At 44.3% G+C, this 24,140-nt stretch overlaps 1 protein-coding gene across 3 annotated transcripts in view; it reads right to left on the bottom strand.

The window, feature by feature from the left end:
* Positions 1-24,140, bottom strand: part of RBP2 (retinol binding protein 2) — a 66,858-nt gene that overhangs the window by 3,661 nt on the left and 39,057 nt on the right. For all 3 annotated transcript variants that reach the window (XM_019810644.3, XM_003992053.5, XM_019810643.3), the window contains 2 exons: positions 19,356-19,479; positions 5,910-6,088 (listed from right to left, as the gene is read on the bottom strand). In XM_019810644.3, coding sequence (XP_019666203.1) covers positions 5,910-6,088; positions 19,356-19,428 — 252 coding nt within the window. In that variant the 5' untranslated portion in view covers positions 19,429-19,479. The remainder of the gene's footprint in view (positions 1-5,909; positions 6,089-19,355; positions 19,480-24,140) is intronic.

Below are 24,140 nucleotides of genomic sequence, written 5' to 3'. Positions count from 1 at the left end.
TGTTAAGTCTACCTATTTCTAAAATATTTGACCTTGACCATATTATATATTTAATGTACAATTTTATTCCTCCTCATTTTACTCCTCAACACAATGCAGTGTTGTTTGTTACAGCAAATGTCTGGAAGCCTCATCAATTCTGTCAGTGGGTGGCTGGTTAAATATGTGCGGTTCATCCATGCTGTGCAGCCCTTGAAAGGAGGAGGCAGCTCTCTACTTATGGAGGAGGGCAGTCTCCATAGTGCACAGTTAAGTCAAGAAAGCAAAGAGCAGGGCCACGTGCATAAAACAAGGGGGGGTGGGCGCATGCCTGCATATGTTTGCACACAATCTCTTCAAGGAAGTAGAAGAACCCTTAGTAGTATTTGTCCCCGGGAAGGAACTGAGGGACTGGGGGCCAGGATGGGAAGGACATTTCACTTTTTACTTTTTAAAAAACCATCTGCATGTATTAATATTCCCTAAATTAATGTAATGATAAAATTCCCTATGTTTTCTAAAGAAAATGTCTCCTCCTTTGGGGCCATCCTAAGCCTCACATCTTTGAATGTCTTGGAGAAGCTTAATTCACAGGGTGTTCCCTTTGCCCTTCTGGGAGGGAGATGTTGTCTGGAATATTCCAGAATTCTCTCCCAAGTAGATGAGAAGGGGATACTCATTTGTTGTTGCTCATCATCAGTCTTGCGACTAAGTTCCCTCCCAAAAGGATGAGAAACGACTCAAAATGTCTTCTATTTGGGCAAAGACCTTGTCTTCTAACCCTGCCTCCCCCATCCCACATTGCCTTACACCTAATGGACACCTAATACATGCTCATTGAACAAGTATCTGTTGCCCCCAATTGACAATAAGCTCCATGAAGGAAGAGGCTATGCCAGCTGTTCAGTTCTGCAACCCCAGACTCGGCACAGTCACCAGCCAGAGAAGGTGCCTGGTAAGCAGTGTTAAATGAATCTGTGATTGAGTAATTTTGTCGAAACGGAATCTTGAGGTAAATCCACGTGGGGGAATAAATGAGTGTATGTACTCTTCATTGATGATGGTTCTTGGCAATGACTCAGCCGACCCACCTCCTTGCCTTGGTTTCTCTGGTACCCCGGGAGTGCACCCATGGGACCATCAATATGGACACCAGATGGTAACTGTCCATCTACTTGTCTGCCTCCTCAGGAGGCTGTGAGATCTTTCAGGGCAAAAAGGGGTCAATGCAATGACCCAGGCCTGGCATGTAGTAGGTGCTTGGCAAACACATAGAAGGAACAAAAAAGAAAAATGTTGGTGCATGAGGGCCTGTCCTAATATTTTCTGTTGATAAATCTTAGTAGGCAGCAAGACTAACAGTTACTCTGTAACTGTAAATCCATTACCAATGGCAATATCTACAATTAATGGCAACACCTACATGTTTCCTACATGAAACAGACGACAAGAAGAGAGGAGAGAATGGTTAAATGAACTAAAATTCCACACTTCAACTTGCTTTTAGCTGGTGTCCCTCATCCCCACATCAGAGGAGGTTTTAAAAGATGCCCAACTGTCTTAAAAGATCTTGAGGCTGAGGAAATGGATACTAGTGAGGAAAATCATTGCTTGTGAGCTAGAGGGTGAAGAAGATGTGTTTGCAGTGAATTAAGGAAACTGGGCCCACACTGCAACTTCCCCTATCTCAGTGTTCAAAGTTAACATCATTAAAAACAGCCCTGTATGGGAAATTAGATATGGTCCTGTATCAATGTTAAATTTGCGGAAGTTGACAACTATACTGTGACTACATAAAAGAATATCCCAACTCATAGGAAACACTCAATTATTTAGGGGTAACATATCAGACTGTTCAGAAAAATATATTTATATAATGGCAAGAGAACATGTACAAAAGATAAAGCAAATGGGGCAAAAATGTTACCAGGTAACTCTCAGCAGAGGGCATACAGATGTTCTTTGCTACTTTCGTGCAACTTTTCTGTAAATTTGAATCAGTCCCCAAGGAAGTTTTTTTTTTAAAGGAAAATAACAGCTCTTTAAGAGCATTAAAGGGCACTATTAACAGGTTTAAACTCTCCCAGTGCACCTGCCCTCATGGAAGAGTTATTCTGGCAGTGCCCACTGTCCCCTCCGGCGATCCCTGAAGTGGGGACCTCCTGTGTTTCCCCTGGGCTCTGGCGCATAATAATCACAATGGCATTATTTGTTCTAACTGCCATCATCTGTGTCTGCGTTCCCCTGCCCTTACTGTCTGCCTCCAATTACTTATTGTTTTTAATTGAGATATAATTCCCATACAATTTACCCTCCCTTTTAAAGTGTATAATTCAGTCATTTTTAGTATATTCACAGGGTTGTAAAACCATCACCACTATCTAAATCCAGAATATTCTCATTGTCCTCCAAAGAAGTCCTGCACGAATTAGTCACTGCTACCCACTCCCTCTGCCCCTGCAACCACTTTCTGTGTCTATAGGTTTGCCTATCATGGACATTTTATGTAAGTCATACGACAAGTGGCCTTCTGTGTCTGACTTCTCTCACTTGGCAGAATGTTTTTCAAGTTCATCCAGGTTGCAGCAGGTATCAGTACTTTATTCCTTTCTATGCCCATATGCTATTCCATTATAAGATTATTAATTACTTCTTTTTAATGTACTTTTATTCTGGGCAGCTTGTGTAATTTTTTTTTTGCTTGTTTGCAAGCTTGTTTGCTTGTTTGCACCTTTTTGAAAGGTGCTTTAAATTCTCTTAGAAACAAATCAGAATAGGAAGTGACCCATGTGACCCATAGGAAGGAAGAAGATGATCCCTGGGTCCCTCAAAGATTCGACCCCATGATCAAAGTGGTGTCACTGTTCCTGTTCTGGCATAGACCTGGGCACTTTAGGGCTCTATTGTGCCTCTGCTACAACCCCACCCTACACACATCTCTCCCCCAAACTGCCCAATGGGGAGATTCTCAGAGGGGTTCCTGAGGGTGACCAAGTTGTTGAGAAGTAGAGCCCTGGAGCATAAGAGCATGAGTGCTACAGCAACATATATACACACAGATACATGCACACACACAGACACACACACACACACACACACTCATACACATGCACACATATACATATATGCACACGTGCATACTGGGGCACATACATGCACATGTGGACACATGCACATAGACACACAGCTTTGTGTGCACTCACACATGCCACCACCTGTGGAAGATAGAAATTCAGCAGAGAGGTAGACTCACTTGCTCCCTGTAGTCCCTTTCCAGCTGAAGGAATCCAGTCAAGTTACAGTGAGCAGGTAGTTCCAAGGGCATCTGCTCTCTGTGCAATTCTCATGGGAACAGTCCTTTGCTGGAGGAGACTGGGCACATTCTGTCCTGGGCACTTCTCAGCCCCCACCAGTCTCCTCTGAGTGTGTGTGTGTGTGTCTGTGTGTGTGTGTGTGTGTGTGTGTGTGTGTGTGTCTGTGTGTGTAAGCCCCAACTTTTTGTTTTGGGCAGAATAGAGACAAAAAGTGGGAAGGGGGATTCTCTCTCCATGCAGGGCTAAGACCTGATCCTGGGGAACAGATGGGGCTCCCAGAGGGAGCCCAGAGGGACGAGAATGGAAGAAGAGGCACAAGAAGAACAGGTGTTAAGAGACGGAATCCTTTAAGGGTCAGGAAGGTTGCACGTATGTGACTGATTTCAGGAAGAGTGAGTTCTCGACTATCAAAGGTGATGGAAAAGCCAGTCAGAGACAACAGGGCTGCTTTTCAATAGCCCAAACCCAGAATGGAAAGGTGAGGGAAAATGAATCGTTGTGAACAGATCAGGCTGTAACAGCAGAGTGATGCAAAAATCCAGACCACAAATTTCCTTTCGGTTCTGGTGTCTGAGGAATTGGCCTTCTAGCCACACAGTTCAGAGAAGGCTTGTCGATCCATCAACCCCTCGGGGAGGGATTCTACAAGGGGCTGTTCCAGAGCCCGGAAGCTCAGGCTCTTATGCCAAGATTGCTCTGATGGAAGCCTTTCCAAAGTGCTTTTCATTTCCCACTTTTCTTTAGCAAGGAGCACTAAATATAATTCAACCTTGACGTGATGGCTGAGATTATCAATGCTGCAGGACAACTTGATTGAGAAATAAAATGTGTCCTGCTCTCTTGGCTTCAGACTCATCACCAAAGAATGATGACAGCTTTTTCTCCCCACCCAGGAGAGCAGCCAGACCTCATGTCCCTGGCTTTGGGGGAGGGTTGAGACCTGTGACTTTGAAGACGCTCCTGGACGCACCAGAGAAAAGTGGGACTCTGTAGAGAGTGGGGCTTACGGTGAAAGGGGAAGGGCAGGGTGGAGGATTCTGCTTTCCTGAGATACTCTAAGGGGATGGCCCACTGCTGGGGGTTGAGGGAACAAATACCGGTGGACACGATACTCAGCCCTGCCCGCCCTCACTTTGGGAGCCAGGGCAGAGGTCCTGGTGTCTACATTGGCATGGGGGGAGTGGGTGCTATAAATATTTAAGCTGCCCACCATGGTATAAACTGCATGGGCCTGGACAGTGAGTGGTCTGTGGCAACCATGCTAAATGATATCCCCGGAAGTTTCCTGGACTGTATCATCCATGAGGTTCTTGCACGATGCTAAGATTGGAATGGGGGAATCCTTAAATATGACTGAGATGCATTTCTCCCCACTCCTACTTGTGGGGACTGACCAGGTGTAATTGGATTTGGATAATCAAAGACAGGTGCACTTACTATGAGTGTGGGCACCGTGGAGATTGCACACTGCGTTATGATTCCACATGGGGTTGCAAGAGGAGAGGGGGGCCTGCTGTTACCTCGCCTTCCCCCCCCCCCTTCCTCCCCACTTCCCCTTGTTGCTGTCCTTCTCTACCTTATTTACAAAAAGCTCTTCTGGGCGAGGACCTATCTCCTCTGCAGAGTACGGTTCTCAGGCTTTGAGAGAACTCTCAACTTATGCACTCAGAGTTGTCTGCTCACTACCAAGGTCCTACCTATACCCAAGCAGTTCCAGTGGCTGGAAGTCTGGCCTTCTGATAAATGGAGGCTTTCCTCAGTGATGTCCTGTGAGTTAAGGTGATGCTGAGACAGAAGATTCCTCCAAATACCAGGACTGGGGAAACCCTGACTTCATTTAGTCTACTGACCTTTTTTGATTAGCACTTTCTTTTTCTTTTTCTCTTTTTGAAATTTTTTTTAAAGTTTATTCAGTTTTGAGAGACAGAGAGCAAGCAGGGGTGGGGCAGAGAGAGAGGGAGACACAGAATCTGAAGCAGGCTCCAGGCTCCGAGCTGTCAGCCCAGAGCCCGATGTGGGGCTCGAACTCATGAACTGTGAGATCATGACATGAGCCAAAGTCAGATGCCTAACTGACTGAGCCACCCAGGTGCCCCGGCACTCTATTTTTCTTAAAAAAAAATTTACGTCAGTTGGGATCCTCCAATATTGAGGTATTTCATATAAAAACATGAATTCTCAGCATCTCTTGAAAAGAAAAATGAAATCTAGCAACATAAGGCCCCAGGGCTCCATGGCAATGCTTGGCTGGTGCTGAGTAGGGTTGCCCCTGGGATGAAGCTGTGCTACCCAGCTTGTGAAATCACTGTCATTCCCTACAATATTCCACCTTCTTGGCCAGACCCATGTCGGCATAGGAGCTGGCCTGCTAACCCAGATCCTAGAGAGGTCGGCAGTCTTTTCATCTCTCCTTTCATTATAAACTTAATGTAGAAGGCAGCTTGCCTCTTCCTGCTGAACTTCCAATAATTGCTAATTGCCAGCATCATTAAGTCCACTCTGGTCCCCTCTCCTGATCCCTCCCAGGTTGTTTCTGTCATATTTTCATTGTGAAGGCAGATAGCCAGCTCCTGCACACAGAGTATATGAGTAGAAACTGCCAGGCCAGGTCCTCACCTTAACAGTCCGATTGTCCAGGCCCTTTGTGTGTTCCTCAAACTCCACTCCAACCGTGAAATCCAGGTCATAGTTGCGGAACGTGCTGTTGGTTTTTGTCTTGAAGTTATCGCCGTTTTGATCAATGATCTTTGTCTGAGTCAGACGTACTGCGATCTTGCGGGTGGCAAAATCAATATCTGTTGGCAAAGGGAGTTGTGGAGGTTATGATGTGCTCAGCCAGACTCATTCATTTCTTTAACAAGGCCAAACATTTAGGACCAGAGGCACATATCATGGGCAGGCCACATTTCTTTGCTCAAATGGAAAAGAAGAGTTGTCTTACACACGGCCAGTTTGGGCATCTCAGTCAATTGTCTGGAAACCTAGGGTCTCTCAGTGCCTCTTCAGGAGCCCTAATAGGAAGGAGAGGTAGCAGGCAGGGCTTACCTCTGAGCTGCAACTCCCAGTGTGTATGTGCATTCATACGCATGCACACATACACATGCATGTGCATGCACACACACGCACGCACACACACACACACCGCTCCACCTAGAAGCTCCATTCTATCTATCTGACATTTTGGGTTTCCTCCTAAGAGCTTGCTGAGCAAAAGACTTCATGGTTTAAAAGAAAAAGGACCACTTAAAAATAACCAGTCTAGATCATGGGTAAAAATGGACCTTTTGTTAATAGCCATGGCAGGTAAGGATACATGCAAACTTTCATTAAAAAAATTTTTTTAATGTTTATTTATTTTTGAGAGAGAGAGAGAGAGAGAGAGAGAGAGAGAGAGAGAGAGAGAGAGAGAGAACAAGCAGAGAAGGGGCAGAGAGAAAGGGAGACACAGAATCTGAAGCAGGTTCCAGGCTCCAAGCTGTCAGCACAGTGCCCAACACGGAGTTCGAACTCATGAACTGTGAGATCATGACCTGAGCTGAAGTCAGATGCTCTACTGACTGAGCCACCCAGGCACCCCAGCAAACTTTCATTTTTAAAGCAGATTGAGGATGTACTTAGCTAGGCTGTTCTGCCTCAGTCATGAGCCTCCAGGACAACTTTAAGCATATTCCAGACACTTAATAAATAGTTGTTCAGAGGTTTCTTTGGTTATTTTTAAGGAAAAGATGAATAGTTGTTTATATTTTTTATTGCAAAAAGTTTAAAACAAAACAGAGAGGAGAATACAAAGAACTACACGCAACCACTATCCAGATTCAATAATTAAGATTTTGCCTCATTTACTCCATTTACATGTTTTCTCTGCCTTGATTTTTTCCCCATCAAATTCTATAGCAGTTCTTTTTATCCCCAGCTTTACTAAGATACAATGAACAAATAAGAATGCATAACTTTAAGTGGTACAATGTGATGATTTGAAACATGTATATGTTGTAAAATGTTTAAGAACAATAAGGCAGTTATTTTTAAAGTTCAGTAAGCATCAGAATTTCCACGAAAACTTGTTCAAAGAGATGACTGGGCCCTGGTCCCATATGTTCCGACTCTGTTAGGTCTCAGGGCAAGCCATGAGTTTGCATTTCGGATAAACTCCAAGGTGATGTTCATTATTATTGGTCATTGGCCACACTTTGAATAGTATTCCTATGACAGATTGACAATTGGTACATATGCAGTCTTTGTTTTCACATATATTTTTGATTGAAAACAATGGCAATGGATATTTGAAAATTAAGTTTGGCCAGAGAGCCTTCCAGTTATCTTTAACTATATCTTTATTTTAAAACAGGAGTGAAGTTATTAAAAAATATTTTGAAGGAAAACATATTCATTTCTTAGAGACTATTAGTAAGTAAAAGGGAGTGTGCCCCTCAGTGGGGTGTTTCATTTACTAAGCCTTGAATTTTATAGTATGAAGTTAGGTGCAGAACCAACTTTCTCGCCAACCTCTGGTTTTGTATAAAATGTCACTGTCCTGTAGAATAGATTTAGAAACAAAGGATAATTCTGGGACTTGCTATAAACATTATTAAGCTCTTAGTATCTAGCCAAATCATGTTTGAATCTCTTTATGTCTGTGAATTCTCCAGATATTTTTGGATGTCAATCTAAATTTTTAATTTTTTTTTCAGAAATTCTACCTGGAAATTTTCAGAAACTCTGACATTGATACTGACCTCAAGAGTAAGAACAATTCAAATTCATCGAGTGTTCTTTCTCTGAGAACCCCAGTCCCATCTCTATGGTAGGGGGGGTGATTAAACTTGACCCTGTGTGCTATCTGGTGGGGGATAAATACTATTGAGCCCGTGAGAAAGAGCAGCAGTTACCAACAGTTCAGGAAGCTCCAGTCAATATGGAGAACTAACATCTCTGCTGGCCATACCCCACCCTTTCTGTTGTGCTTCTATGGTAACCAAACATCATGTCCTTTATCCTCTCTTCCCATTTCCTTTCTGACCCATTTCCTTCTGGATCTCTTCAGTTACTATCACTCTAAAGGACCTAAACAACCTTGGTTCTAAAGGACCATGAAGGGACTGAAGCTGGCTGGTTGGACTTCACTGTGGGCCAGCAGTTTGACCACAGATGGGAACCCACAACGGTATCACATCTGCATGGGGAAGGGCCCTGGCTGGGATTTTGGAACTGAAATTGTATAGACAGCCTTTATCATAAAGAGAAGAATTTCACCTATCCTTAGGCAGCCCAGAAAGTAAAAGGATTACATACCTGTATCCTAAGTTGAAAAGAAAAAATAGGTTCAGATTGGCATGAACTGGTACATGAATGCTAGTGCCTTGCTCAAATATTGTTCACGAGTACTGGTTGAGAACCTGTCATGTCTAAGAATTCACCAATGGGTCCCAAAGCTAGCTGCCCATCAGAATCATGTGGGAAGATGTAAAAACTACATATTTCTGGGTCTTACCTTAGACCCAGAATCTCTGGGTTTTTTTAGATCTTGGATTTCCTCATAAGGGGCTGTCTGGAGAGAGTTCCATGGTGTAAGAAATTTGAAAGCCATGGCTTAAGCACCTACTCCTCAAGCCATAGGTGATGACATGGAGGCTGAGAGAGGTTAAGTGACTTGTCTAAGTATACATGGCTGAAAAAGCAATCACAGGATTTGATAATTGGATGGATATATGTGGAGGTATCAGGTTGGGAGGAAAAAACAGTGGTTTTCAGCTTTGGAGTCAAGGTGAGATCCAAAAAGTGGGACAGGGGATTAATCTTTTGGGGAACATAGGAGCCAAATTTTAGGTAAGATGATCTGGGGGCTACGCTGTGTGGACCCATGGTAATACTTGGGGTGGTAACTAAGACATGCCTTGAAACCGACCAGGAATGGTGCCCCAGGGTGGAACCTCCCTTGGGAAACCTCACCCAACAAACTCATGAGATAAGTACCATATTATCTCCATTTTACCAATGAGGAAACTGGCTCAGAGAGGCTGTGTCACTTTCCCTGGGTTATATAGTGAGGAAGCAATACAGGTGGAATTTGAACTCAGAATGGCCTGTCTCCAGGGTCAGCACAGTGCTCTACAAGCCTGAAACCTGTGGGCTGGCCCATCTTGTCAGGTCAGACCATCCTAGATTGTGCACTTTCTGTGGCCGCCCAAATACCAGTAACTTCTGACTGACCCTTCTTTATACTTCCCCTGGAGGCACAAGGACTTCTGAGTCCAGCTAGATGAGACCTCCCTGTTTGGGGCAGTTTATGTTTTCTGGAGCTCTAATGTATTATCTTCACCACATAGCAATGGTTTTCTGTGCCCAGGGTTCTATAAGAAATTTGAGGTGGGTCATTCACACTCCAGCCCCTGGCCATTCTCTGATACCTCATTTAGCTTCAGCTTCATGGCTTATGGAATTGTACCTGGGGACGTCCAAGCCACACAGACTGGAATGAGGCAACAGGATGTGGAATGAGATAAAGGCTCTCTCCTCTGCTCTTTGTGCTGTGAACACCTCTAGGCCTCTTCGCCCAGCATTCACAGATCCCGGGGCATCCCACTGTGTTTGCTTCATAGGTCATTTGGTCGTCAAAAAAATGTGGCCCATGAGCTACTAAGTTCGGGAAATGAGGAGGTAAAAGCAAGAGAAGCTGGTTTCTACACTGAAGAACTTCACAGAGTCTTCATTCTGTGAGAGATACTTTGCAACTCCAACAGTGGGGAGATAGGATGCAGACTTTCCCAGTCTTATGTGGTCGTAGCCCTGTGCTGTGGTGGGACATCTCACCCAGCCGGTCTGGTGCTCCGCAGAACATAATACAGAAAGCACTAACAACCCCCCAATCTGAGGCATTATCTCAGTCACCTGGGCTCTGCAATTATGGAGCTATTTCCTGTTTAATTTTCACCTTCAAGGCAACTGCTGGCCTGTTGAGAAAAGACTAAACAGGACCAAGTGTTCAAGTATTTCTGTCTTACAAATTAATCTTTCCTTAAAATTGCTAAAAGCCACTGAAGAATCTTCCATATCTGGTCAGTATAAACACATGGTTGTGGTAGGCAGAGGGCTAACATGTCACTCTCCAACTCCTGCTTCTCTCCTTCTATCCCAGAAACAGTCTAGCGAGTCAGGTGACACCTGTGTGTCCAGCTTCAGTGCCATTGCTGGACCCTCGGGTCCAGATCTAGAAGCAGCAGAGAGTAGTGGCCATAAGTGGAGTTATTATTAACTGCATCAGGTTGCTTTGAGGATTAACTTCGATGGTGTTTGTGAAGAGTTCTGCTCAGTGGCTGGTGCCTTGTGGTAATGGCCCCGTAAATGGTAGCTGTTGCCATCATTGTAGTCATCATTATGAAGCCCCTTGATCTCAGAGGCTGGTGTGCTCAGAGTCCTTAGCATTTTTCTAGATACGCCCTGTGCGTTCGCCCCCTAAATCTCTGCCCCTCTCCTCCCAGCTCTCCAAATCTCCTAAGACCCAGCCCCAGCCTTGCCTTCTCTACTGCTGTTCTGCTCTTTCCTGCCTCCTTCCTCATCTGCTCTTCAGGCCACAGAGCTTTACCCCCGGGAGGCACTACCTGATAGTTTCCTCTGACTTTTTCACGGGGGTGATGGTTCTTTCCTCTGAAGTCTTACCTCTATGAGGATAAGGACAATGCTGTCTGCTTGCTCTGTGTCCCCAGGATCGGACACAGAGTAGGTGCACCAGAAACACTTCTGGATTGGTTAATAGGCACCCTAGTTTGGGACAGTGGTTCTCACAGTGAGGTCCCTGGGCCAGCAGCTTCACGGCACCTGGGAACCTCTTACAAATGTAAATTCTAGGGCTTGCACTAGACCTGGGGGTTGGGCCCTGCTTGTTTTTACAAGACTTCCAAGTGATTCTGTGCCTGCTAAAGTTCAGAACTACTGGTATAAAAGAGTGAGGGTCAAATCCAGGTATAAATCCTGGTCCAGATTTCCCAGCTATGTGACCTCAATGAAGTCACTTTGCCTTTCTGAGCCTAAGTTTTCTCCCAGTAAAATGGGGAAAGAATGCTCATCTCGTAGGGTTATTTATGTAAGGTTTCTGTTAAAATGATGGTAAAATGCTTTACAGAGTAGTAATGAGTAGTAATAGATGCATTGGCCTCTACCCCTCAACCTTTCCTGTTTAGGTGAAACAGTGGCTAGATCAGCATTCAGTCCAGGGCGAAATATTTGGTTCATGTTTCTGCATCTCCGCTCCATGGTCCAAGGGCTCTGGACTCTGAAGGAACAGTCAGAATGGTGGCTTATCTACTCTCTCACTAGCATAGGCCTGGCTTGTCACATAGGAATTCTAGCCAGCTTGGCCAAACATTTGTCTACATGGGCCAGTTTCCTCACTGTGTAGTTTGGCCAGTGGATAGAAACAACTTTAGCTCTTGCTCCTGAGGTCCATGCTGTTCTAAACCCTGGTGCTGGAGCCGTAGTTAGGAGATGAGAAAGAAAACCACAGACCAGGTGTTAACCAGGTGAAACAAAGGGGAAGGCTCTGGGCAAAAGGACTAAGGAAGAATTGGGAATTACTGAGAAATTTAGAACAGCAGTGTTCCTCAGAGAGGATGTGGAAATCAAGGCACAGAGAATTTACGTGGTGGGTTCAGAGTGACCCAGCTGGGACAGAGCTCCTGACAGCTTGCCTACAAATACAGTCCGTTTATCGTTCACAACTAAGGCTCCCCTAACAAAAATTATTGCTTGTCCCTGGTTGCCTAGAAAGGTAGATCACAGCTAAAAATGCCTATTGCTGATAGAACTGGTTTGTCCTGGAAACACCACCCCCCGTCAATCTTTCTGACCAGTGCTAGGGGAATCTTATCAGGTGCTCTATGCAAATGGAATCAAGCATTGCTGCTTCTCTAGATTGAAAAATGGCTCGGCCTCTTGGCCACCCTTTAGCATTTGCACAGGCTAGTTAATCATGTCACCTCTGCTCCACCCCAGGGAAGGGAACCAAGTGTTCTGTTGGTAGATTCGTGATATTTCTAATCAAAAGGAAAGGTTCAACTGCAGCTGTAGAATACACACGCACACACACAGATTATAAAAACACTTCCTCTTTGTACTTTGCAGAGAAAATTATTTTCCTGATATGGTATTTTAACATCAGGGTTATCAAGTATGTTTTATCTGCTTTTCTGGATTAAAGGTATCTTCGAGCCTGATTTATAGCCAGGTGAAATGAATTTCTATCTCAGAGGAAAAGGTCCAAAGGCAAGCTATTTCTGAATAATATATGTGGCTTGTAGCTCCTGCAGAAGAAAACAACACTGAAGTGACTTTATTAAAGCATACTTTCCATAACTGCATTTTGAACAATGCAAGCCATAAAGTTGAAATATGAGTATACTACTCACCATTAAAATGCTTTGTAATATGCTTGCGCAAAAAGCTAAAGTTGCGGGCTAAAAGGGCAGGCACTCTTTGTAAATTAAAGAGAGAGATGCACACATATTCATCATATGAAATCTGAGACCCATTTCAAGGGCAGCTTCGATGGGCTTCAAACCTGGACTTCATTCTCAGATCATCAGCCCTCTCAGGCAACTGTGGGGAGAAGGGTGCAAGAGCAGTCTTCTCCGCATCTTCATACCATTTCGTCTTCCAGATAACACATTTAGAGAGAAAGTGAGCTGCCCCCCTGTCTGCCTCTTCCTTTCTCTCATGGGCATCTCCAAATATGTTTAAAACCTTTTGTAGCCAGCAGAGGCAGGCTGGAGACCTTGGGATGCCTCCCTGCTCCCCCTGCACGAGTTTACCTCCCCACCCATAATCTAGTACTCACTACTGGGTTGGGGGCAGGGTGGAGGTGCTGCCATTACAACCTAGAGGAGAAGGGGCTCTCGCTCTCCTAGGGGAAGATGCTAGGAAGAGGCTGAGCTTATCTTCACTGGGGCTTTTCTACCCCCAGCACTCTCTCTGTTTAAAAGTCCAACCAGTCTTTGCTTCAAGTAAAGGCTTTGGCAAGGTGTATAACTTTTTTGACTTAGGACCACCAGCAGAAATCCAAATTTTGTGAAATTAACTCCTTGGGTCATCAGACATTTTTTTTCTTTCTCTCTCTCCCTCTCCCTCTCCCTTTGCCTCTCCCTCATTTGTTAATGAATTTCTACCCAGGGACTCTGAGTAACCCAGTGTTTCTGAGCGTTCTGACTGCCAGTGAGCTCCTCCTCTGCTACCCACATGCTTAGTACTTGTACCTAGAATAGTGGCATGGAAAGAGCTTGAGAGATGGAAGAAGGCAGACTGGGCTCTTGTCTGAGCAACATCATTTCCCAACCACAGATGACCCTGGGGAGGTCCTTTCACTTCCCTGGGCTTCGGATTCCTCATTCCATGAAATGGAAAACTTTCCTTCCATCTTGATCCCTGACTATAATCTGAGCTCTAGATCTTGCGTCAATATGCCAATTTTAATACTCCAGCTGGATCTGTAATGGGCATGTGAAATCAAAATATGCAAAACAGAACCCTCAGTGCATTCTGCCCTGCCCAGTACCCCTTACCAAACTCACGCCTCCCCCATGTCTTCTCTATTTCAGCCTATGGGATCAGCATCTTCCCAATTGTTCTTCCCTAAGCCTGGGGCCATCTTCATTTCCCCCATATCCTCTGATTTCACATTCCCCTAAAAGCCCTGTTGGCTTTATCTCCAAACTATATGTTGAACCTGTTCTCTCTTCTCCAGACCCCTGGGCACTGCTAGCCCAAGCCACCATTACTTCTTGCCTGAACAACACAGTGGCCTCCTAGGATGGGCCTCCCTACTTCTAGTCTTGCCTTCCAGTGAGTCATTCTCTACACTGTAGCCACAGTGATCCTTAAAGAATATAAATAAAGTAGATTGTCCTCCACCACAATGTCTAAACTTCTCTTTGTTTGCCACTTCCCAACACATCAACCTTTGTGTTTCTTGAACACACCCAGAAACTCTGCACCTGCTGTCTCCTGTACCCGGGACGCTGCTTCTCGGCATTCGAGCCTTGGCTCACCTGTCAGCTCCTCAAACAGCCTTCTCTGACCACCCATCACTGTTCACCCAACAAGTCCTTTTTGTTTTCTTTAAAGCACTTACCTACTTTATTTATTTTCTCTCACGGCCACTAGTGTGTACACTCCTCAGGTGAGAGGGATTTGTCACCTCATTTACCACCATGTTACCAGTGCATAGGACATTTCTTGGCATGTCATAGGTGCTCAATGCATTTGTTGCAACTGAATAAATTACATGAAATAATATATATAAATTTCTAGAATGGTGCTCATCATGGCACGTGCTCATCTCTGATGGTAGACTGTGGCTCTTAAACTGTTAGGACAGGATTTGGAACATTGTGGGTATTCAGGAAACCTTTCCTGGCAGAGACAACTCAGGTGAGGGCTGCTCGACTTCAGCCTTTAAGCTTACCTCCTTTCTGATTGAATTTTCCAGAGACACACTAGGACTTTTTGCAGTAGCCTCTGCTCTTTTAAATCTGTGCATATTAATTTAAACGAAAAGATGGTCTTCATAGGAGATGGGCCCCACCTTCTTTCCCAAGTAAAGAGGAGAACTGGATTTTCCCCAATATTTACAATTGGTGAACTAAATATTTCCTAGATGTCTAAATTGAACATTAACTAAGCAGTTTTAGGATACAAACCTTCCATTATATGTCCACATCTTTGCTGATTTACATGATGGTTCACTGAGTTACATTAAGGTGTTTCATTTTCCAGGCTCCTTCCCTGCCCTGTCACCACCCAGTAACCAAATCTAGTCTATTTCCCACTCTGGACATCCCCCTGTCTACCTTCTTGGCACTGCTCTTACTATCTTCCCAGGGCCATTGCAACAACCTCTTCAGTTGTCTGACAGTTCTGCAGATCTATTCACCCCTGGTTGTCGGGGTGAGCATGGGTGCTTTCTCTCTCTTCTGCAGACAATTCTTCTCCTTGTAGGATGAAGTCCACATGTGGTGGCACACCCCATTCAAGATCTGACCTGTTACCTTTCTGACTCTGTTCAATCCCCTCCTTGCACTTCACCCTCTAGCAATACAACTTTTTCTGTTCCCTCTGCCCACACCACATTCTTACTGGCCTGCCCTTTGCACATACCCGCAGAACAATGCCTGACTACATTTCTGTGTGGAGCCATTCTCTCCTCCCTTCAAAACCCCACCCAGGACTTAGGAAGCCTTCAGTGACATTGTCCAGTAGCTCCACTCACCACCCACACACACATCTTGCTGTGGGCTCAAGGGATGGAATCACCTACTGTCTCATGGATGATAGATTGCATTTTTTTAATGGCTGCAACAGTACCTCTCAACCTACAAGCTATTCTTGCCATGTGGCTTTAACATTCCTCCCACTGAGAGACGGGTCTATGTACTCTTCTCTTGGAGGTAGGTGGGCTCATGACTACTTCAACCAATAGAATACAATGGAAGTGATGCTCTATGATTTCTGAGCCTGGATCATAAGAGGCCATTCAGCTTTCACTTCCTCTCTCTTTGGATACAGCAAGCATGCTGTGAGGAGACCCAGGCCACATGGGAACACCACGTGTAGATATTGACAGCCCAGCTGAAGCCTCAGCTGCCAGCCAGTACCTACTGCCAGGCACAGAAGTGGGGAAGCCTTTGAGGTGGCTCCAGCTTCAGTTATTGTCCACATGCAACGGAATGAAAGCCCCCTAGCAAGAACCTAGCAGGTAAACCTGGTCAGCCCCCAGAACCATGAGAGACAATAATAAAATTACTGTAGTTGTTTCAAGCCACTATATTTGGGGGTGATTTGTCACACTGCAGCAGAAAACAGGAACACCGTTTGTGCACGGCTATAACTCGGCTGACTATGTAAGTTTGAGCTCCTTGAGAGCAGAGACTGGGTTTGGTTCTGCCTTAGATGGCACAGTCTCTGGCCTCCATGGCTAATGTCTGAACTGTGGTAGAAAAGTCAAGTGATTCCCCATGTCTGGACACTACTGGCCTCACTCCTTGGTAGTTAACAGACCTCCGCCAGCATTCTCTCACAATGCTGGAATTTCATTTTTAGATAAGCCTTCCTCAGGCTCTCCTTTAAATTAAAGACCACTCCCCCCATTCCCTGATCCCCTGATCCAGGCTGCAGGGGGACCTCAGAAAGCTACAAACCCCTTAGGGTGCAAGAGTTTACCAGCTGCTTTCCTTGCTGTCAAGAAAGTCTAAGACCTCAAGAAACACCAGGTGCCTAAGAAGGCAGGAGAGGAGGTACCATTGACCCTTGGCACTCAGTCTCTGAACACACAGTAACTTTGATGATTTGGGATAAAACCAAAGGTTATTGTGACATGTGATGCTGCTGAAGCTGGCAGCTGAGTCATGTGGGAAGGCTGATGTGTAGAGTGAGTCGCTGGCTAGTGACAAAGCCAGGTTGCCACCCAGCCCCACTTCTCAACAGGAATCTCTCTTTCCCTACTGAGCCAGCCACCAGTCCCCCAGAGAAAGCCACCTCCTTGGCGTGAGGGATTAGAATCTAAGAAAGTGATGGTTCTTTTTTTTTAAAAAAAAATTTTTTTTTTCAACGTTTATTTATTTTTGGGACAGAGAGAGACAGAGCATGAACGGGGGAGGGGCAGAGAGAGAGGGAGACACAGAATCGGAAACAGGCTCCAGGCTCCGAGCCATCAGCCCAGAGCCCGACGCGGGGCTCGAACTCACGGACCGCGAGATCGTGACCTGGCTGAAGTCTGACGCTTAACCGACTGCGCCACCCAGGCGCCCCAAGTGATGGTTCTTTAGTAGGAAATAGAGCTATACTTAGTGATATTTCCATATCAGGGGATTTGCAGAGATCTCCACATATGTTCTTCCCAAATGCCAAGGGTTTGAATGCTCAAAAGGGCAAGTTTCCTGACTTGTCAATGTTGGGAAAGCAACCCCTGTTCCGCAGGGTAGGTGTGAGGGAATTGTACAGGTCTTCTGGGTTGCCTGTAGCAGGTTAAATTGTGGGGGCAGCCCCACTCAGTTGCTTCCAGGGGATGGTAATAGTGGTGTTTACTTTTCACCTGAAGCCTAGAGAGGGGGCATCAGGGACCAGTCTGCACAACTGAAAACTGAACTGAGATTCAGTTTTATACCTGAAGTAACATAGGACTTTATTATTTAAGAAAACACAGCAAAGGACACAAAATTGCTTTCTGATTATATTCCCTGACTCTGGCTTGTTCAGCACAGGCTGAGAGCTTGAAACTGCCAAACAGCCCGTGGATAGTACTATTATTCCTACCTGGCAGATGAGGAAGCTAGTTCTGGAAGGATAAAAAATTGGTCAAAGTCAGAGAACAAACCTTACGTGGGCTGGCCCCTCTGGTGTGGTTTCCTCACCTGCATGATCTTGTTCAGAATTACACTTCTGAGCTAAGCTCCAGACCATCTGCCCATGTGTAGAATCAGTCTTCCATTTCTTTTTTTTTAATTTAAAACAATTTTTTAGGTTTATTTATTTATTTTGAGAAAGAGTGAAATGGGGAGGAGCAGAGAGAGAGGGAGGGAGAGAATCCCAAGCAGGGTCTACACTGTCAGCACAGAGCCTGATGTGCCTCAAACTCACTAACTGTGAGGTCATGACCTGAACTGAAACCAAGAGTTGGACACTTAAACAACTGAGCCACCTAGGCACCCCTCAATCTTCCATTTCTGTTGTCTCTTCAGGACACTAACCTCAGTACAACAGGTGTGGAGCTCTGGAAGGAAGATTTGTGCCTCCCTCCTCCTCCCCCAAGTATTTGAGGTAAAATTCTGACAGCCAAGAGGGAAAAGAAAGCTATTCTGTATTGGAAACATGTCTAAAGTACATGAAGAAAGTTCCAATCTCTATGCATCACACAATATGTCAGCTCTCCTTGTTCACTGACAGAGTAGAAATGTTCCTCAATGGAGTATCAATTGATTAAGTGTCCAACTTCAGCTCAGGTCATGATCTTACAGTCTGTGAGTTCGAGCCCCACATTGGGCTCTGTGCTAACAGCTCAGAGCCTGGAGCTGCTTCAGATTCTGTGTCTCCCTCCCTCTCTGCCCTTCCCTGTGCTTGTGCTCTGTCTCTCTCTCTCAAAAATAAATAAATGTTAAAAAAAAGAAATGTTCATCAAACTAGAAGTTAATTGCACAGAAAATTCCACAATTCCCATTCTTGGTGAGACTTCCCATCTTCATATCCAGATTATTGGACCTCTGACCCCACGTGCAGCCTTAGCAGTGGGGAAATTCCAACCTGGAGCTCCTTATGTGGAAAGTTCTAAAGCTGGAAAAGGTGATGAGGAGGCTGTTGCAGGCTGTTGCCTGAAATAAGCACAGGCAGCCAAAGCTCCCTGCCCAGCGCCTGGCCCATGGCAGCTGCCCCACATAGTGAGCTCCTCCTTCAGGTGTTATATGATTTCTCTCAGCCCACGAGAGATCCCACAAGAGAGTCAACTCAGGACACACATTGATCAAGCTTTTGGCCTGGAGTCCAGTTCAAAAGCCAGGTAAGCAGTGAGTTGTTTGACCTGTATGCCAAAAGCCACTCCTAGCCTTCTGTGGGTCTCATATTCTCTAGAATAACAAATTTAGCCACTCCTTGTCTGCTTCCCCACCACAAGCCTGCCACAAGAGCAATGCAGGGTCATTCATGGATAATATCAGGTCTAACTGTCTATCTAATAGATGGCGATCCAAAGCAGGAGAGCTACTGTATTTATCTTGTCGAGTTTGATTTTACTCCATGTGTGCATGTATGTGTGTATGTGTACCCCACATTCATGTATCTTTTCTGTGTGCCAGGTATTATGTTGAGGACATTCCAGACATAATCTCATTTATTATTATTCCCAATTTACAGATGAGGAATCTGAGTTTCAGAATTTCTATGACATACCTATTATTACATACCTAGCAAATAAGGAGCAAGGCTTACATACAGATCTGTTGAACTCCATAACGGCACTGTCTGGAGGGCCAGACTAAAGTTCTCCCAAAGTGACCCCCCCCCTTCCATCCCTGTCCTCTCCCTTACCTAGGGCTTTCATGTAGCCTTCAAAGTTGTCATTACTCTCCATCTCCCAGGTTCCATTCTGGTCCCTTGTCATGGTGATAGCTTCTGGTTCAGTGTGGGTGAATGTTGAATGTCAAGGAGTAGGCTGCAGGGAGAACATGTTGAAATGAGCTACTTTTATAGCCTAGTGACTAGGTTTATGGCTTTGAGATAACAGGTTCAAAGATCGTAAGCACAACCAAAAAAACCTTTCCTTTCCTTTGCAAAGTTCAGCAGGACTATGAGCAACCCACGCTCAAAGTCCAATGTGGCCACATGGGTGCCCCAGTGACCTGTACCATATGCAGGGGTCCAGAGAAGCCCATTTTTGGAAGCCCAAGAGAGCTCTTGGACCCAAACTAAACACTGTCTGGCATTTGAGGAAAACAAATATTCAGTGCCCACCCCACACTGGGCAGTGCCCAATCTACTAAAAGCAAGCCAGACAAGGAGGGAGGCCAGATGGAAGGCAGAGGGGCAGTGGGACTCTGCTTTAAGCCATCAGGAGCAAGCTGAAGATCACCTTGACCAAAATAGGGGGCATAGCTGGCATTTGGACAACGACTCTTAGTTTGGGCTATTTCCCAGATTGGCTGTCCCCAGGGGTGAGAAAATGGGTCGGTTTACTGTTCTGATGCATAGTTCTGAGAGATGAGGCCTGAAGAGGAGCTGCTATACTGTGAAAAACAGAGATGTGGGCTGAGATGGGTAAACCATGAGTCCCCAAAAGTGAGGCCAATTTTGATTATGGCACTATGGATCTCTAATATATGTATTTATATGCTATGAAATATAAGCAAATTCTGCTTATATTCTGTTTGCTTGTGGTTTGGGGGATGTAAAACGGCACATTTATTTATTTATTTTTAGTAAATATACTAGAGTCAGGAAGACACGCAGTAAAAAAATGGCTCAGCTGCTATCAAAAAACCAATGTAGGGAAAAGGGAAGAGTGAAGGACAACTTCACTACAAATAGAAAATGAGTGAAGGCGGAAGAAGCAGATAGATAAGTAGCATCAGACTTCATTGTTTGGTGTCCAGTCAGAAGCTTCTATAAGCTGATCACTTAGCCTTCTAGGTTGGAACAGTAGGTATTCCCCTAAAGGTTAAGATTCAAGGACCTCTACGTGACCCCTCCTACCTCCAACTGAGTCTCCTATAGGCCTCCTTTGAAAGAAAATAATTAAAAGCTGACCTGGTATGGGAGAGAGTTGGGGGCAAAAATGAGGTTGCTAATTTCAATAAGCCAGAGATTTTAATTTTAATGGGTGAGCGGAGGCATTCACCCTGTATCAGGTGGGAAGTTGAAACTAAAATGTTTGCATGAAACCAAAACACTGAACAGACTACTCTGTCATTGAGAATGTGAAATAGTCAAAATATTCCCAGAGACAGTAAGAAAGTGTGTCTATTTAGCCTGGGATCTATGTGAGTTAAAAAGAAGTTCTACCCTGCTTTGCCTCTGGTTTAGGGTTTGAGCTTATGCTTCCTGCTAGCCAGTGTATTAAATAAATGGAGTCCTGGAGCTTGCAAAACTTATAGGCTGCAAGAATTTAATGTAAAAACTGTCTGGAGGGATACATCTTCAAACCAGGCCAACCAGAATTCCCTGTGATAAAGTCAGCCAAATGTGAGCTCATCCAAAATTGTTAAACACATATGAAAATCCACCAAAAAAGCACACATCAGCAGAAATATACAGTCAAATTAGACTTCTAAGACCTCAGATAATACAAATGGCCAGTTACAAACTATAAAATAAGTATTTTATAATGAGAAAAAAATTAAAAGCACTTAAAAACATGAAAATGGATAAAAAGACATTTAAAAATATATTGAAAAATAACCAGAGAGTAGTTATAGAGATTAAAAAATGAAGTCATTAAAATGTGAAAGGTAATAGGTGGGTTAAATAGCTGATTAAACACAGATGGAGAGAGAATTAGTAAACTGGATGATAGAGTTGAGGAAATTCCCAGAATGTTTGTAACATAGAATACACTGGTGGAAACTTAGATCATCAAAATAAAAATGAAATTCTAAAATCTTCCAGAGAAAACAAAACAACCATATAGATTACCTATAAATAAACAATACAATAATCATCTTGATATCAGACTTCTCAACAACTTTGATGGAAGACAACAATAGAACAATATCTTGCAGTGATAAGGGGAAATACTTTTGACTAAGAATTCTAAATGCAGTCACCTTCATTAAAATATGAGGGTTTTAAAACTAAAATTATTTCAGACATTATAGCCCCAAACTGGAATCAACCCAAACATTCATTGACAAATTAATGGATAAACAAATTGTGGTATATTCACACAATAGAATCCTACTCAACAGTAAAAAGGAAAATCTCCTGATACACTTAATGATGTGAATGAATCTCATAGGTATTATGCTGAGGGAAAGAAACTTGACACAAATGGTCATATACTGCATAGTTTCACTCATAAGAAACTCCAGAAAAAGGATCTAATCTACAGTGATAGAAAATAGATCAGGGATTTGGTGAGTACAAGAAGAGAAGGTGGGGATAGGAAAGGACATAAGGGAAATTTCTTGGAGAGGTAAGATGGAAATGTCTATAATTCATATGGTGGCTGTATGACAATCGCTAAAACTAAAACTCTGCAATTTGTATCTGTTCCTTTCTATCGTATATAAATTAAACTTTAATTTAAAAATGAATAAAACAGGGGTGCCTGGGTGGCCCAGTTGGTTGAGTGACTGACTTTGGCTCAGGTCATGATCCCGTGGTCTCTGAGTTCAAGCTCCATGTCGGGTTCTATGCTGACGGCTCAGAGCCTGGAGCCTCCTTCAGATTCTGTGTCTCCTTCTCTCTCTGCCCCCACCCCTCCACTCTCTGTCTCTATCTCTCTGTCTCTGTCTCTCTCAAAAATAAATAAACATTAAAAAAATTTTTTTTAATGAATAACACCATTTTTACTCATGGGCGCCTGGGTGGCTGAGTTGGTTAAGCATCTGACTCTTGATTTTGGCTCAGCTCATGATCTCAGGATTTGTGGGTTTGAGCCATGCCTTGGGCTCTGTGGCTGATAAGGTGGAGCCTGTTTGGGATTGTCTCTCCTTCTTTCTCTGCCCCTCCTCCTGCTTACATGCTCTCTCTCTGTATCATAATAAACAAATAAACTTTAAAAAAACTATAAAAAAGATTTTCATTCATGCATTCATTCATGATTATTTTTGCAAAAAAGATTTAGCAGCATCTCAAACTAAAATCCCATATTATACCCACATGGGAAATTAGCTGATTGATATGTCTGCTTAGGAGGTTATAATTTTTGATTGACTAGATGGTTGTAAGAAATATAAGTTTAAATATTATCTGAGGGATGCCTGGGTGGCTCTATTGGTTAAGCAACTGACTCTTGGTTTCGGCTCAGGTTATAATCCCACAGTTCTCGCAAACCATAAGATCAAGGCCTGTGTTGGGCTCTGCACTGACAGCAGGGAGCCTGCTTGGGATTCTCTCTCTCCCTCTCTCTCTGCCCCTCCCCATGCTTGTGCACTCTCTCCTTCAAAATAAATAAATAAACATTAAAAAATATTACCTGGGGACACCTGGGTGGCTCAGTCAGTTAAGCGTCCCACTCTTGGTTTCAGCACAGGTCATGAACTCATAATTTGTGAGCCCTGTGTCGGACTTTGCACTGGTAGTGTGGAGCCTGCTTGAGATTCTCTCTCTCTCTCTCTCTCTCTCTCTCTCTCTCTCTCTCTCTCTCTGTCTCTCTCACACTCCTAGCCCACTCATGCTGTCTCTGTCTCTTTCAAAATAAATAAACGTAAAAAAATATTATCTGAAAAACTTAGGAGAAACCTCTAAGGAAGTGGTTCTCAAGCCCTACCAAGGGTCAGATTTATTTGTAATCTCATCCTGTGGGCACACAGAGATAACAGCTACATCTATGCAACTAACTGTGAAAATGACCTGAACTCTGGCAGAATAGACTTTCCACTTAATCTTAGGTAGAAAGTCATGTTGAAAGGGGTAGGAAAGGTAGAGAAGTAATTGGGAACATAGCTCCCCCAGTGAGACTAACTACAAGTGGGAAGGACATCACAGACATAGAGAAGTGAGAGGGTCAGACCCCATACCAGGCACCCCTGGCCCTGGGTACCTGCATTGGGAAGATGAGTCCCTGTAACATCTGGCTTTGAAATCCAGCAGGGCTTAACTTGAGGATCTTTAAAAATCACTGGGGGTTAACTCCAAGAACTTTAAAAAATCAGTGTACTTAACTCTGGGAGAATTGGAAGGTGATAGGAAACTGAGTCCCTGCCATTAAAAAGCCAGCATAATAAACAACTCAGCTCAAGACACAGCACAAATAAAGCAGTTTGAAAATTACCTGTGTTAGACATGAAGGAGATTTATTGACTAATCTTAAAATGTGTGCTGGTGAGGCAGGGATTTTTAGGAGATATCTCCAGGAAGAAAAGAATTTCTCTTCTTCTCCTCCAGTCTAGATGGCCTGATGTTTGTGGGAGCTAGAGCTAATACTCTCCATCTACCCTGCTAGCCCGTGAGCCCTGCCCCTGTGTTTCCCTGCAGAGCCCACCATGCCCAACCTGCTAGCTTCTTCAGGTATCCCTCCAAAACAGCTCCTGTCCTTTGAGACTCTGTAGGCAACCGTGGCCAGGACTGGTGCCACTCCAAAGTGACTCCTGCCCTGGGGAGGGCACCAGCATTGCAGTTGTAGCAGATGGGCCTCTTACCTGACTGTCCAGAGAG

This window comes from Felis catus, chromosome C2, assembly GCF_018350175.1.
Source record: "Felis catus isolate Fca126 chromosome C2, F.catus_Fca126_mat1.0, whole genome shotgun sequence".
Taxonomy (NCBI): Eukaryota; Metazoa; Chordata; class Mammalia; order Carnivora; family Felidae; genus Felis; species Felis catus.
Note: the sequence above shows the minus strand (reverse complement) of the source record. Positions and strands in the feature narration are given on the sequence as shown.